A 17776-nucleotide genomic window follows, 5' to 3' on the forward strand; every position below is an offset into this window, starting at 1 on the left:
TATCAAACAAAACCTGCTGAATAATGTTACATTAACGTGTTAAATTACATATCACTTTGTAGTTGCCCATACCTTACAGGAACTGACAGAGCTAGTTCAACATATGAGAGCTACTATATGCTCTCTTGATCCTATTCCTACAAAACTATTAAAATATGTTCTCAGTGTTTTAATACCCACATTTTAAACATTAGAAATGGTTCACTTTCCTCCGGGATAGTTTCCTCAGCACTTTTGGACCCTAAAGTCTTCAATAACTATAGCCTAACCTCTAACTTACCATTCTTAGATAGGGTTCTAGAGAGAGTTGTTTCAATTCAAATTACAAAAAATTCAAACTCTTAATGGTATATTTGAGAAGTTTCAGTCTGGTTTTCGTGCTGCACATAGCACCAATACAGCCCTTGACAGAGCTGTGAACAATCTGATAATAAGCTTTGACTCTGGCTTTTCATCAATGTTAATTCTTCTAGATCTAAGTGCTGCCTTTGATACTGTAGACTAGGGATAGGATGAACACAGCAGTTCCGAATAGTTTTCCTTTGAGCTCTCACTGAACCGACACATTTCAATTGAAAGCCGGTTCAACTTTTAAATCACATAATCAGGTTGTGCTGTGTGTGTATAATCTCCAAAGTGCTTTCAATTAAAAACAAATTGTCACCTTTTAATCTGTAGACAGATGAGTTTTGCGTAGCCAATGCAGATCTACAATATAAACACATAAGCATAACAACAGTGTGTAACGTCTTCAGGTAGGGTTTAAAAAAATCCCTCTTGTTACAATTCTTCGATCTATTGATGTTGAGGTTTAAATGTTTTAAACTGAGACGAGGCAAAACATTCATGATGATAATTGGTCTGTCAATAGATCGAAGAACTGTAACAAAAGGCATTGAAAAAAAAAACCCTACCTGAAGACGTATCGGAAGTTGCCTGTGGTGTTCCACAGGGCTCCAGTTTAGGTCCCTTGTTGTTATCATTATATATGCATGTAACATTATTCAGAGATACGGACTGAACTTCCTTTGCTATTCTGAAGATACCCAGCTATATTTGTCCTTAAAGCAAGTAATTTCTTCTGTCTGGGTGTTGCCTTACAAACATCAAGTATTGGATGTCACAAAATTTTCTAATGTTGAATTCAGATAAAATAGAGGTTATGCTAGTGTGCTCACATAACCAACTAAAAGCTTGACCCTTGCAGTCTCTCAGCAAACCTTAAAGTAGAAATTAAGAGTTTGGGGGTCATCTTTAATCCTGATCTTTCATTTGAGACTCATATTAGGGAAGTTACTAGAGTATCTTTTTACCATTTGAAAAATATAGCCAAACTTAGACCAATTATTTCTGAATATGATGCCGAGTGACTAATGCATGCCTTTGTTTCATCTAGAACTGATTATTGTAATGCACTTTTATCCGGTGTCCTAAAACGTGTAGTATCCCGAATGCATCTTTTTCAGAATACCGCTGCTAGAATTCTGACTAAAACCAGGAAAAGTGAACATAGTACCCCTGTTTTGGCCTCTTTACATTGGCTCCCTGTGCAATATAGAATTTATTTTAAGATTTTGCTGTTAACTTACCCTGAATGGATTAGCACCTACTTATTTGCAAGTGTTACTGACCCTATATCTACCAAACCGCACTCTGAGATCACAGGATGCAGGGCTGCTGGTTATTCCTATGGTCAACAAAAGGAACATGGGAGGGAGGGCTTTTCCTTGTAGAGCTCTGAAATTATGGAATGCTCTGCCTTCATTTGTCAGGGAAGCTGGGACCGTTACAGTTTTCAAGTCAAGACTAAAAACACACTTTTATAAAATATTTTTTTTATCTTAGTGGGTTTTAATGTACCTTTACAATTTCTGCTTTTGTATTATGTGTCCGTGTCACAAAGAAGGCCGGAGTGGGGAACTTCAGACCAGAAACAGGAACCAGGAAATAAATGACAGAGAGGTGGAGTCGGGTGGAGCTGAGCGCTTGCTTGAGCTCAGCATTTAATGAAAGAACAGAACAGTAAATAAAAAGGTTGTAACAAAAACAGCACACGGCACGTGAGGTCAAAATAAACAGGCAAACAAAACAGACTAACAAACATACACGGTGAGTGAAAACAACAGTTATATATATTTTATTTTGTTTACTTTTCTCGTTTTTAATTTTCTCCTCTCCACAACCGTTCTCCACTCACCGAACACACAACAACCCCGAGTGAGTGAAAACATGCTGCTTTTATGCAGCTGTACTAAGACTCGATTGCTAACACTAGGTAACACAATTTTTGTTCCTGGGTAGTAAGTGTTATTTCCTAATTGCTTATGCCTCAAAAGTATAGAAAATGGCTATTATTCCCCACAAACTTTGTTTTTGTGACCAGGACAGTGATATTTCAAAATATCACTATTTCCAATGGGAAAACAGGCAAATGTGTGTCTTTTCGTTCACATAAAGTCAGAAAAAAACAACATATGAATCCAAATTAACAAGTATTTATACTAAAGTAATACAAAAATGACTACAAAAGATTTAGAAGTGAGTAGTTTTTCGAGATTTACGATTATACTGTATTTACATCCCGTTTATATCCCTTGTACCGGTGACTATACACCAACATTAACATACAACATATAACACAAAATACACACAGGGGCGGGCACTTTGCCACAGTGGCATAGTATACAAATGTAGTGTGATTTGTTATTTTTTCTGCTATGTACTGTACAGTGCTTTGCAATACTTTTGTATAAAAAGCGATATATAAATGCAATAAATAAATAAATATATGTAATGAAAAACTGAAAAATGTGACATTACCAAATGTAACATTGAATATTGTACTACTATTATGGCTTCCACTAGACTTTTGCAATATAATTTTGTAGCTTCTTTGATTACATGATGTTAATTAAAATATCTATATGATGTTTATATTATGGGGCACTGTGACAGAGAGCGAGAGGATCTGAGCTGCAAATCTCCCTCCCGACCCAAGAGGGCACTAAGCAGAGGTACTTGCACGCCTGTACTGAGATGGGCCGGCTTGGAGAGAGGGGCAGAAAAAAAAGTTGGCCATCTTAGTGCAGGGAGGAATGACCATATTAGGGGACAAGATTACTGTGATCAGCTGTGCTGCATTAGACAACTGGCAGGTGTGCCGAGTTGTGCTGATCATGGAGTGGAGTCTCATGGCATATAAGGGCTGTCATTTTGCAAGTGCGGGGCCTCTGAGCTGTGTGTTTTGTTTGTGTGCTACGTGATTTTGCTTGTTTTCATCAGGACCGGGGTCAGAGTGAATTGTCATGTCAAGGAGCTGCTGCAATAGTGCCAGCACTGTTACCTTGGACACCGCACAACTGAACTGGACACTTCAGCACCTGAGCACCTGCACTTTCCACCACCCCGAAAGTGCACCAAAGAGCAGAGAGGGACTCGCTCTATTGGGACCTATGATTTGCATTTTTGTTGATTTGGACTATGTTCCTGTTAATAAAATACACCCTATACCATTGTTGGTATTGGGGTATTTGCACCTGTACCAGTGACTCTGTGACATCTGTTTCACCACCACACCCACCACATCATCACAGGCACCAAGTGTAAAAAAATAAAATAAATAAAAAACACAAATATTTTGCCAGGTGTAGTTTTTTCCGGATTCATCTTTTTAATACATAAATGGTAACAAAAACATAATTAAAAGTTTTGAAATGTGTACATTCAGATATAATTTTTAAATATTAAAAAGATTTATCACAAATTTAAAATTTAAAGTCAAGATGACAATTAAATCTGGGGGTAAAAAAAGCTCAGTCTTTAAATCTTTTATTTTTACACTTGGCGAGTCAACATTTAGCTAAAAGATAAATCTGAAATATATTTTGATATTATTGTCAGCATTTTAAAGTTAATTCTTTGTCGTTTGCATTTAATCTGAAAAAATAAATCTGTGTTTTTGCAAAATAAATATTTATTTGGTGGCTAAATCTGAAGCCAACGTGGAAATGATTACCTGCCCTTTTAAGCATTTGATGTAGGCATTCTTTGCATAGAGTAGGCGGGGAAGCAAATGAGAGCAGTGCTGCCAGTTGAGCAGCTTTTCGTTCCACTTTGCGGGAGAGAATGATGGTAGGCGGGTGTGACAGAAATACAATGAACTTGGTTGTAAATTTCCCTCCCGACCTGTGAGGGTACTAAGCGAGGACAGAGGTTTTTTGACAGGCTGGCTTGACAGTTCTTTCACCGGGTCGGGAAGTCAGTCAGTCTGGAAAAAGGTGAGACTCTGTTGCAAAAACATATTGACCTGGAAGGGAAACAGTGTAGCAGCCGCAGATGGTAAAGGCAGCTGCATTCGTTTACCAAGGGGTCATGCGTGACAGCATATAAGGGGGGCAGAGAATCGTAATCTGTTCCTTTGCATTGGTTTGTAGTGCATTAAAGCCAGAAGGACATAAGTATGTTGTTATTGAAAACTGTGAGTGTTGTGCTTTTGTTTGTTTGTAATTGTATCGTCTTGTCTTGCACGTTACCATTTTTACTATTTTTAGGTGGTTTTAGCAAAATGCTGCGTTGTTATTTATTTATTATTTTTATTACATAAAGAAACAGGAAAACCTGAATATTCGAATGGTTTGCGCACCGCGCAGAGGGGTATGCACGTCACAAATGGCCGTTGTGCTGAAATTGTGCCATATTCAAAATGTCCGTTTGCGCATCACAATCCATTCTGCGCTGTGCAGAAATATGCATCACACAATATGGGGGTAGTGGCCGACAATATGTGTGGTCCTGGTATATTCAAAGGTATGCGCCAAGCACCAAACCAGATTTGTGATGCGCAGAATAAGGATTGTAAAAGGACTGCGTTAACTCTGCGCACACTACCATTCCAGCACTGACTACAAACAGGCAACAATGGGAAACGTGGGTAGCATGCAGCGTGTCCGTCGAGATGTGGATGTGAATGATGCAAGGCACAACCAGCAACAGCAACCCAGACATATGCTGAAAGGCTGCACTGTCCTCGGCACACATAGGAGGAGCTCAGCAATGGGCAAATCATGTCCAGGTATTGTCTCGACTCATCTATGCCACATGCTGCATGATGACCTGACTAGAACAAACCTGCGCAGTCATGCCTTGTCTGAGCAATTGGTAGTGTCCGGGACCTTCCAGAAGGTAGCAGGTGATACAGTGGGGATCACCCAGTCAGCCGTGTCCGCCACCTCGACCGGTTCACAACCGCGTTGCTGCGATGTGCTGAGGAACATATTAAATTCCCCAGTACCAGAGCAAACAGTGAGGAGATAATGCAGAGTTTTTATGAGGTTGCGCACCTGCCGCGCATGGTAGGTGCAATTGACTACACCTATATTGCTATCCGGGTACCTGTTCCGGTTGTCCTGTTCTATCAGGATTCCAGTTGTATTCAGATAGTGGGAAATTTGAATAGCTATTCCATGCCATGTAAGCAGGCTATTCCGAATGAATCTGTCCGTATTCTGGATACCAGTATTCTGAAAACGTGATACCAAATACCCACTTAGTGTTAGGATACTATCGGAATACTAGCCCTTCTCGACACATTATTCAGAAAACCAATTTTTATCTAGACACAGGAGTCGTTGTTTTATAATCTATAATATATAAGACGATGGCTTGTGTGCCCAACAAAGCCTTTGCAAAAACTGTGCACAAATATATTAGTACTTGTAACACCCCAAAGTGGTTGCCGACTATGCAATACCTTCCTTTAAAAGTTTTTTCAGTAGATCAACAGTCAATATATATATATATATATATATATATATATATATATATATATATATATATATATATATATATATATATATATATATATATATATATATATATATAATTTATTTATTATCCTTGCAGTCACATTGAGATTAAAACCTCTTTTACGTGTGAGACCTAAACAGAAAAGGGAGCAGCAAGTCATTCGGACAACAAGAACAACACACAATAAAATACAATTAAGACACAGGCAAATCACATTTAAAACAATAATCAAAATACACAAAAGTAGTCAACTATTTAAACAATTACAATCAAATTTGAATTTTGCGAAATCTGCTTGTTAATTGCGATTCGCTAGTTCCAATAACTGTGCACCGCTGGCTCAAATAGTATCAGAATAACAGTCCACTCTGGAGTTGGGTACAATAGTACAGAACCTCCCAATCTGCACACACCGGATGGGCGGATCAGTTATGTGTTTTATCACTGTATTGATATGATGGACAGCGGTAGTGTGTTTACATATACAGTTATATGTGTTCTTCACTGCTCCACAGGCATATCGGCATCCAACGTGTGTCATCAAAGTATGGAAATTAAGACTGAGAGAAGGATGAAGAGGGGAGAGGGTCCTGCCTGTTCTCTTTGCTGCGTGTTGTCACACATCTGTAAATTAATTGTATAAATACGACATACACCCATCTTGCGGCCCATTGCTTTATTTGGCTATTCCATAGGTTGCTGTGCATTAAGTATGAGAGGTGGGCATCTGCAGTTAACGTTTTCCTAAAATCAGACCGGTGATATCACCAACCAATCAAAGACCTGTATTTTCTCTGCAGCAGTCCAATCATAAGTTAGCTGAGATGGGACAAACAGTTCTGTTAACTGTAATTTCTGGCTGTTTTTATGCAGGTGTCCAGTTTGCTGAATGTCGATGTTGCTAATTGTACAGAGACTGTTCATTTATTGAGAAATCATAGAAGGCTACAATTAACCTTTTAGGAGCATATTTAGAATTAATTATGATTCTTAAAAAAAAAAATGGCATAATGAAAAAAATCCATTCCAGCTACACTCAAAACCTTACAAACTGGGCTTAATCATGATGTTCAAATGGGTGAGTAGAATGAATAACACATTATTGTGTGTTGTGTATATAAAAATGCTTGATTGATGTTTACTTTGCAGGTGAATGACCTCATTACATTAACAAATCAGAGTGTGCTACAACTGTATACTTTGTCACGGCACTTCTTATATTAAAAAAAAAATAATTCAGAAAAGTAAGACAGTATCCAAAGCCTTTTATTTATTTTACTTCAAAAACATACAGCTATGTCGAATCAGCTGGCCTTTAAAGAAACCTATATAGTATTTCCTTGTGATACAATACTGTCCGTATTCAATAAAATAGTGGCGTTATCAGTACATTAATTTGAAAACTCTGTGTCTAGCCATGGAGCCAATTGTGTATTTGAATTGTCCGTATGTATGTGTGCAGGATATATTGTGTGGTCTTGTCTGCTGTCTTATCCGTACATACTGTGGCCACAGCAATGATAGCAGCTTGTCGCATTACTAATGAGTCCATCATTCTGCATTCTCGCTTGGCTGTTGTGTGCAGTTTCTATATTGGTAGTGAATGCGCAGATGGTTTTGCGAGGCACAAATAGATTTGCGATCTGTTTTGTGCCGTTTTGGAATATCTCTCATTTTGTGCGAAAGCACTATTTTTTTGCGAGGCACAAATTTAGTGAGGGGATTGCGCCGAAGATAGGGCCCACAGTGTTTTCTCAAATAATCTCTACCATGACTGACACAACAAAACAACGAATCAGAATCATGCACACAGACACAGCCCCCACCCCCGCTTAAATAGGCTGGGACTCATTTACATGTTAGCTTCAGATTTAGCTGCCATATAAATGTTTATCTTGCAAAAACCAGACATGTAGCTATGTTATATACTGAAACATATGCAGGCACCCACGTAGAAACTATTCATCATTTATTGGTCTTGAATGTGTCTAGAAGACAGTCTAATTGTTATAAACACACCTAGCAACTGAAACAAAATTAACTTCTGATCTTTTTTAGCCTGACAGCTAGGAAAATAACAACTTCTACTGAGACTTGTTTTATCCAGCTTTAGTTTAAAAACCCTTCACTTCTTTATTATGAAATACCATTTTAAAACCCCACAGCAGTTAGAACCATGCATGAATCCAACTAGTAGGGCAGTCTAATACTATAGGCTTTCCACACAGTAGTCCAACACTATACTGGACAAACTTTGTGGCCTTAAACAGATCAAAAATAAATGTAGCTTTGTTATACATTTAAGCTGAACTGCTAATGTGCTTATTTATCCGATCTTACTAACCCATTGTTGCTCAGCTCCCTGTCACTTGGTGTCTGTAACAATAAGGGAGTCTTGATTCTGAGATGTCTATAAAAGCAACAGTAAACACGGTATTCAAACATGTGTCTCAGTAAAAGAATATGACCAATGCTGCAGATGGGGAGAACATGTTTCATCTCCATTACTCATAGCTGTGTATCTTTCCAAGAAAGTTCCCAACTACCTTCCCAACTTCCCAAATACCCAACCTTCCTGTGTTGTATACATTATATAAAGGTTTATTTTAAGTAGAAGTGGCATGCAAAACATGTGGCTGGTTTTCAGGATTGATTAGCTCAGAAAAGCATTAAGCCTGTTAACAATTTTCTCTCCCTCATTGCTGAGACGTAAACTACCAAAAGACAAGACTGTGATCTAGTGCCAATGATGAACTCATAAGTGCGATATCTTCAAGGGTTTTGGTACACCAGGATCAAGATTGTTTGGCAGATGGTGAATGTGCTTGTTGAGCTATAAGAAACCATGCTGTTTCTTGTTTTTATTTTTTCTTACAGCTTTCTGTATTCAGCGTTTTCAGCATGCATCTCAGTCTGGTGATGATTACGTTGCTTATGCAAGAAATCCTTTAACAGTGCATACACAATGTAGACTATTACTTGTGTAATTGTGTCACTGATGACTCTGTGTTTAGAATTGCCATGAGAAATGCATTTGTTTATTTAAATGAATGATGTTCAAGAACAACAATGTTAAATAACACAATGTCCTTGTTAAAATGTGTTCAATTAAATACACTGCAGCTGGTTCTGATAACACCGTGTAACAAATATTTATTTTTTTTTTGTTCCTGGGTAGTAAGTGTTATTTCCTAATTGCTTATGCCTCAAAAGTATAGAAAATGGCTATTATTCCCTACAAACTTTGCTTTTGTGACCAGGACAGTGATATTTCAAAATATCACTATTTCCAATGGGAAAACAGGCAAATGTGTGTCTTTTCGTTCACATAGTCAGATAAAAACAACATATGAATCCAAATTAACATGTATTTATATTAAATTAATACAAAAATGACTACAAAAGATTTAGAAGTGAGTAATTTTTCGAGATTTACGATTATACTGTATTTACAGTATAATCGTAAACATCGAAAAACTACTCACTTCTAAATCTTCTATTGTGGCTGACCCTATTAAAAGAGAGGCAGTTGAGACAACCTTGACACACACTTTTTTGATTCTTAATGAAAAGAAAAAGAATGAAATCACATCACATTATGGTTAAATGTTAAATGCATCATTTAAAATACGAGTCAACTTTTTTTTTTTTTTTTTTAATTACTAAACAAAAGGAATTGCACCTGTGATACTGGCCAACTTTCTTGCAACAGCAGCCTGACAAACCACAGGACACTTCTCCTTCTTCAAGAGTTCAACGTAGTTTGTGCTATGCGACCTGTCTAGCTATGAAAGTCGATCACCGTACATCATTTCAAAATACTGTATCCCAATTAAACTACATAAATAGCATTGGGAAGAACTGTCTCCCAGACTTGTGTCCCATTTAAGCAGCAATCCCGACTATCTGTATCCCTATTAGACAGTGCCGACTGTAGCAGAATCAAGTCCATTCTAAAGCACCACATTTCACTGCATGCAGATTTATCAATATTTGTTCTACTAAAGAAGTAATCAAGTTCAGCTATTTACCAAAAAAGATGTCCTCTAGTTCACTTCCCCAGTGAGGAAAAGGTTATTCTTCGTAGTAGGAAATGAACTCCACAACAGCTTGATTTTGTAAATGTCATGTCTTTGACAGTGACTGAAACAGTATAGATCTTCTCTGGAAAAGGATGCAGTAGAATCTTTTGATTTTGTTCAGCAGCAATAGATTGCAAAACTGTACAGATAATAACACACATTTCTCAGCTCTGTAAGACGATATATTTTAATGTCAATAAACAATGAAAGTACTGCACAAGTCTACATTAGAACGTCAAATCTTGGCATGAACTTTGTTCTTGCTATGCTTATTCGGAGTTCTGTGTCCTTGGTGAACTAGGGGGTTTGTCTACATTCTATCAAGATATATATCCTTTAGACAGTGAAACTACCCAATGAAAACCTGGAGACAATCTTTGGCGCATAAGGCCTCTTCAAAAGAGGCAAAAGTGGTACAAACAGGACCTCTTATTGGGGTAAACAAGTTCAAACCAGTAAAGAAATTCCTCATATACCTGCAAGCAAGTTACTTAATATCACTTTTGCTGTGTAACGTTGATGTCTGAAATTGTTCTGATATTTTTAAAGCTTTTGCTTCAATACAAATTTATTCTAGTAACTTCTGAACTTTGTGTAGTTCTATCGTTACAATTTCAGAGTCAAGAAACACCTTTTCTGAAGAGAAAGGGTTAAACTTTATTTGTATGTATGTACTGTATTCACGGACTGCTATTCACATGAATAGAAAAGTATGCTAGATATTACCATTCCACAGTCCTTGTCATGTAAAACAAAGGGAAGCAATAAAACACACTGCTTCTGAAAATGATGGGCCTATGATTGCAGCAAATCAAACAAAAAAAATATATAATTTCATCTACAGAAGAACCAGCACTAGATAAACAGATATTGTTGGTAATTGATGTGTTTCCCATGTGGTGAGATTTTAATAATTTATTCCATCTAGCATTTAACAAAGTCTTTGGAGTAAGAAAATAAACAAACTGTGTGCTAGAGAAGAAAAAAAAATCCTCCCAAAATGAAATAACTATTCCTACTTTAAATAAACTTTCCACATGGCAGGTTCTATTACACACCATTACACTGGGTGGAGCAGACCATGATTTAAACTCATCTGGAAATGTTTCAGATTGAAATCAGAATCAGAACAGAAATGTTTCAACAGCAAACGGTCTTGCATCCTGTAATGGAATCATTGTTTTATAGAGAAGCCTTGTCTGGAGTATGTTTATATAGTGGAGACAACACTGAATGTAAAACTGTAAAATATTTTCACTGGGACCCTAATTCTGTGAAGTTCACACAGACATGGATTACTTCATTGTTAAGTGGCAAAAGGTTCTGGTTGTCAAACATCTAAGTTATCTAAGAGGGGAAATACCATTAAACTGTGTTGCATATGATTCACATACACGTGTGTATAGTAAACAGAAGACACTGAGTAGGGTACTGTATTCCTGCACTATATTATTATTTGATTTGAGCTATTTTAGCTACAGTTCAAGCCATATTTTGAAACCAGTCATGCTGTAAAATGTCAGTAAGGTAGTCAGGTAGTGCTGATTGATTGCTACACACCTTAGTTTTTTTTAGTCCTCCTTGAACCTATTTTTAAAGCTAGTCTTACTACAGCACTACATTATGGTTTGCATACATTTGGGCCAAGTAAAAGAAAGAAGACAACTGCCTTTGGAGCAGTGAAAGAAGGCTCTCAGTCTGCCAAATCTGTGACGGAATGTGTGGAAAGAAGTGTTGCTGAACAGTACAAGGCAAACTGTGGGAGGCCTGTGAGGCTCAACAAATACTAGCATCAGATAATATTTATTTGAAACTGAGGAACAAAATGACATGCAACAACATGAATGTACTGAAAATAAAAAATACAAATGTAGGCGTGTGTCACTGTCACTGCGTGCTGTGTGTCAGTGGGAATGTGGCATTCAGCTGTGTTAAATGTCACCCTAAGGAGGAGAAAAAAAACTTGAAGGAGCGATAACAAACACTTTAAAATATATATATATATTTTTTTATCTGCTATTAGCTTTAGCCACAATTACTGGTCCTCTCGTCATCGTGTTGAACATATGTAAGTACAAACTGCAAGGTTTTGAGAACTGCTGATCTTTTTTTTTTTTATATTTGAAAATGTACTTTAAACAGGACAGCAGTAGATGTCGATTGTCCAAGGCTGTGCAGGGTTTGTTGCTGACCTAGTGAACAGCTTCTATTGGCTAGGTTTCACCACAGTGTTCTCGAAAGAGGGTAAATAACTTAGATGTATTTTATCTTTCACTGATATTTTCTTATTACATGCATGTTCTACAATTTTGCCGATTTGATTGTTAGTGTAGACAAAGTAGGACCATATAAATTATATTCAGATTGAGGGAAAAAGTGTGGTATAAGGTAGCACTACAATACAAGTCACAAGTGGACCAGACAGTACAGTATATTGTATACTGTTGCCCCCCTAGACGTTGACTGCAGTGCCTCCTATGTTGATGATGACAGTCCCAGAATGGGGTTGCTTTTTGCCTCTAAACTGACATATGTATTGCTTTGTTATGATTCAGTGTTGACAAATAATGCATTTGTGTATCTGTTCATCAACAACTTCAATACATAATACTATATTTCTTGAGGGAGTTATCACTCACCACTATTACCCCAGTCTTTACATATTCATTACATATCAATCGGGGCAACCACCCTGGTGCAAGAGCATGAAAGTTGAATTTGGCATTTTTTGCTAAAGAACATAGTTCCTTCAACCACATATAGGGTTTTCCTAGATAAAAAGAGCAATGCTGCTGAGTCCAGTGCTACGCTGGGCAGGCTATGTCAATGAGGATGAAGACTTGTACAGTGCACACACACGCATGCACGCACACACACTGTATTTAAATTCATATAAATGGAACGATAATGTAATCATTTACCTTGGAAAATGAGTTTGTTTCAACCTCCTTGGCTGTACCTAAATGTAACAAAGATAAAGGTTTTGTTTTAATTTGTTATTCCAAGAAACAGATAAACTACCTGAAAGCAAATTTTGAAAAATCAGCAAAAAATGTTAACTGTTTATCAAGGTATCTCATTTAGTAAAATGCCAAGCACAGAAAGGGAACTGAGCACACATTCCAGCTTCTAGTTTCTCTCTTTGCGCTCTGTCGTTCAGTGCAGGCTGGAAATGGTTCAGCATCAGATAATACAAACCATCTCTGGCAAACATAACAAACTACAGAAAAACCCCACAGCTGTGGAGCCTGGGGTTTATGATATGAAAACAGACATTTAGGATTCAGTTCTATCTCTGTTCTCACATTCCATTAGTCACCTTACAGTCTGTGTGATGGGTGGAATTGATAGGCAGCCACTGCTAACTGTTCCAGGCATTCTACGAAGATAGCAACAGGAAATATTTGCTTGCTGAGTTAGTCATAATTTGTTGCCACCCAAGGCAAGCTACATTAATCCTTTATAGTACAAAAAAAATACCCAACATTTCGCTGCATGCATGTGTGCGATGTGGCCTGGCAGAATAATTGGATTTGAAACAAAGCCAAAAACGTTCCACTTGCATTTGGCAAACAGCAAAGACTTTACCAGGTCTTCTATTTAACATTCAGCATTCTGATGAAAAATACATCCTGTCCTATTGAAATCTTAGCTATGCCTTCTGTGTTTACACTACATTATGTAGACAAGACACTGAACACTGACTAAATGTACATTGTCTTGCTGACAAAATGACATCTGTAGGACCCTGTGACAGAGTAGCTTAGGGGTCACATTCCCAGACCAGACGAGAGGGGTATTGCTGCAGAACGAAAGCTTCCACAGTGTAGCTTTCACTGGCAGCTCACACAAGGTACTGCTGCATGCACAACTCATAAAAGACGTCATCATTAGATGCTACAGCCCGATTACATGATTAGGGTGAAAGCTGAGGTACTAAACCAACATTTATTTCATAACAATAACCTAACCCTAAACCTAAGGTTCGTGGGGTATTGGCTGTGGATCACCAATTAATTCTTGGAGGGTAATTGCTATGTTCAGTGTTCTTTCCCTCCCACACCCTGTTTATCATCTCATGGTAGGGGTGCTGAGTGTGAATGAAGCACGATGTCTATTACATGTTGCGCACACAGCACTACCCTGTGTGAGCTACACTGTGCAAGCCTTCGTCCTGCAGCTAGTTACTCTTGGGGCAGTTGGAAGGGGCTTTCAGAAGGAGTATGAGTAAGGGATACACATGTGCAGGCTGCATCCACAGACAGCGTTCTTGGCCAGCTCCACGCTGAGATTCCCGTCTTTGGGGCTTCCGAATAGTGTTTTCAACATTGTGGGTTTGTTTTACTGTCCACACTTCTGTAAAATGTTAATTAATAAAGCAGCCCAGCTACCACCCCCCGAATTTTGCCCTGAGGCTAACATTACATTTTATCAGCAGGGCTTTGCCCTTGACCCTTTTATTATATAAAGGCTTCTTTCCTGCCCTGCTGCAGGCCCAAGCAAGTCTTAAAACAACCCCCAGGCAAAAAAATAAACAGTGGTTTCATAAAATCGAATCATAACGCAGAAAATAAAAAAATGTGCTGTTGGACTTAGATCAAAGTATCGCAACTGCATAGTACAGAACATGTCAAAATGCTCTTTTAAACTTAGATCAAAATCTCTGCTCAAATCATTAGTCCACAGTAATAAAATAAATGTTCAAAAGACAATTCCAGTTTCCTGTTAATCAGGTTTGGAGGAGCCTGGTAGTTCTGGGAAAGTATTGCACTGAGATGTCTGGATCTTGGTTTGCAACAGTTATTCTCAAAGCCCCTTGAATACCTTCATCTGTTAAGCAACCTCTGAGCTGATTTTAAATTTGGATCAGCAGGGAGAAAGAGCACTCACACAGGTGGTCAGTGTTTTAACAATTCAGTTTCAGAGAGAGTTGGATTAGTTTTTTCTTTTTTTTAACACAGGACTAAACTGGGTATTTATCTGAGACCTGTGCTGGATATTGGGTGCATGCATGATCATGCAAGGGGAGGTTGGGAGCCCTGTGGGATCCACCTGCCAATCATGGCAATGACACAGAGAGGTTGGGTGAGGGTATGTTGTGTCTCTCTCTCTATCTGAGTGGTTGGGCGGCGGGTCTTGGGGGGTCGATCGACCAATAAAAGTGATGCTTTGCTGTTTTTTCTGGCTTGCCCTTGTAGGAGAAACAACAGTGGGAGCTGGGTTTGAAGGTCTGAAGTAAACAAACCAGTGAAAGAACGCCAGTGGCTGGAGTGAGAGAAAGAGACAGGCAAGCACGGCTGAAGGAGACGGCCGCGGCAGTATTATAGTTCAGCTGGGGAATTCTGGGTAACCCCGAAAGCGTTAGTGAGGGAATAGCAAAGCATAACTGAAACCCGAGCCACACCGGATAGCGGAGGCTGTGTGTCATTGGAAGACGTAGCACTCTTTTGTTTGTAGTTTTATTAACAGCATTTATTTTCTCTTTTTCCTTTTGTTTTGAATAATATTTTGGGGCACCTGTACGTGCCAACATCACTGAGCACCCTAATACCATTGTCGGTAAACTCCCGGGACTGTGTAAACAAAGTCTTACCATTGTCGGTATTGAAGCCACAGCACAAGAGTGCCACTTTGTGGATTAAATAAAACAGTATGCCTAAGTGGCGTTTCAATTAAACGTTCTGTCTCAGTGTGAGAAATACGGCTGTAGTGGGGACGTCAGACCAGAGGAAACATACAGTACTGCGAGAGGAAATGATAAATGGATGCGCTGCTGCACGGTTTATTATTATAAAATAAAACAGGACAAAAGCAGGACACGGCACTGGCAGCCAAAACAAACAGACAAACAAACACGAACTACACAGACAAACATGGTGAGCTGAATTTATGATTTACCTTACATTATTATTTTACTATTACCTCCGTTCTCCACTCACCGAACACACAACCCTGAGTGAGTGAAAACATGCAGCTTTTATGCAGCTGTACCGAGACTTGATTGCTAATCAATCATTCAGTTGGAGTCGCGGTACAACTGCACAAGAATTAATAAAATGGAATTCCCCGTGCTCATATATTATTATGTTTTACTTGCACGTGAAGTGCTGTGCAAACTTCGTGCCTAAATACATATACATTTTAAACACTCGTGTTACACAGACCCGTTTATATCCCGTGTACCAATGACTATACACCAACATTAACACACCACATACTACACAAAATACACACAGGGGTGGCCACTTTGCCACACTCAGTGAAACCCCACACACTCCATAGTACTTCATACAGTGAAAATGCAATGGGTATGTTGCTAGTGCTTGGAAACAGGAGGGTGGAAGACAGTCGAAGCATTGCAGCCACAGGTTTTATTGGTGAATTGGTACTGCATTGGTTGCATTTTAATATTTTGACATACTAGTAATATCAAAATGCATTAATTAGTGCATGCAGGTAATCTATGGCGGAGTTTCCATGCAGTTTAGAAACTCCAAATTCTCTGTCCATTGTCGTGAGAATGTGATGTAGCCACACATACAACGCACACTCCTCACTCTGTTAGTAGTACGTGGAAACATGCGTCGTAGCTTGTGTGCTCGAGATTTCAGCAGTGATGATCGTGTCTCTACTAAAGGAGGCTCTGTGGTCCAGCGCTTAAAGAAAAGCGGTTGTAACTGGGAGGTCCCTGGTTCAAATCCCAGCTCAGCTACTGACTCACTGTGTGACCTTGCGCAAGTCACTGAACCTCCTTGTGCTCCATCTTTCAGCTGAGACGTCGTTGTAAGTGACACACCCAAGCCTCTAAATCGTCCTGGATAAAGGCGTCTGCTAAATAAACAAATACTAAAACTAAAGTTCGTACCAAGCAATTAACCATGAGTGCAATGAGACATGGCTTTTACATACTGTGACAGGTAATGTCACACCGGAATACAGGAAGAAAACAAAGGCAAGTACTGCAGTCCAAAAAGATGTGTGATGTGCCGTTTTTATTTAGACAAAAAATAATTAAAAGGTTTTAACAAAAACTAACACGGCTCACAGAGCACTGAAAACAAAAAGGTAAACAAAAATAAATCAAGAACACAAATAGGTCAGGCTGGTCAATCGCCTTCACTGTCCCTATAAGTATTAGTTTCACTTTTGTCTCTCCTCTCGCTCTCTCCTCCATACACCCACCCTGAGTGCAGAGAGCTGCAGGCTTTTATGCAGGTGACCATCTCCCGATTAGCAACAAATTAATCACTTAATTAATTCAGGAGATGGCCACCTTCAGCACAAGGTTTTTTATTTTTTTTTATTTTTTATTAATTATTCCTGGCAGAGGACAAGCTTTTACCTTGCTTCTGCCAGAACACACTCAAACAAAAACAACTCGGTGCTTCACCGTCATATATAAATAAATAAATAAATCCAAAAACAATAACCACGGCTTTTGCCGTCAAATACATTAAAAAAAATAAACAAACATATGTACATTATACAGAATTAATTCAATGAACAAAAACAATAATAAACAACTTACAACTTGTCGATTGTTTCGCATGCAAAAACACAAGCTTTGAAAGTTATGCTGACAAGCTTGCTATCCCGAATAACATGAGCTTTAAAGCCAATTCAATGAGAACAATTTTTTCGCTTCTCTCTCATTGTGGACTGACTGCGAATGAATGAATGAATGAATGAACGATCCGTTCCAAGCAGAGGTCAGTCATGTGAACCAAGTGTCAAGTTTTTATCCCTTCGTTACCGGTAATAAGTGTCGCGTTACCAATCGAGCGTGGATGCATATATTTTATATGGAGAAAATTCAGGACCACGACTGTCTGTCGAATTAAGTGAAGGTGTCCAGTTATCCACCAGTCAAGTTAACCGAGGGTGACTGT

The 17776-nt window shown here is 38.5% G+C and overlaps 1 protein-coding gene across 2 annotated transcripts in view; it reads right to left on the bottom strand.

Annotated features, from left to right (window-relative positions):
- Positions 1-17776, bottom strand: part of LOC121313173 (uncharacterized protein KIAA2012 homolog) — a 177078-nt gene that overhangs the window by 25811 nt on the left and 133491 nt on the right. For both annotated transcript variants that reach the window (XM_041245465.1, XM_041245464.1), the window contains exon 9: positions 12809-12846. In XM_041245465.1, coding sequence (XP_041101399.1) covers positions 12809-12846 — 38 coding nt within the window. The remainder of the gene's footprint in view (positions 1-12808; positions 12847-17776) is intronic.

Source organism: Polyodon spathula, chromosome 3, assembly GCF_017654505.1.
Source record: "Polyodon spathula isolate WHYD16114869_AA chromosome 3, ASM1765450v1, whole genome shotgun sequence".
In the NCBI taxonomy this organism is placed as follows: Eukaryota; Metazoa; Chordata; class Actinopteri; order Acipenseriformes; family Polyodontidae; genus Polyodon; species Polyodon spathula.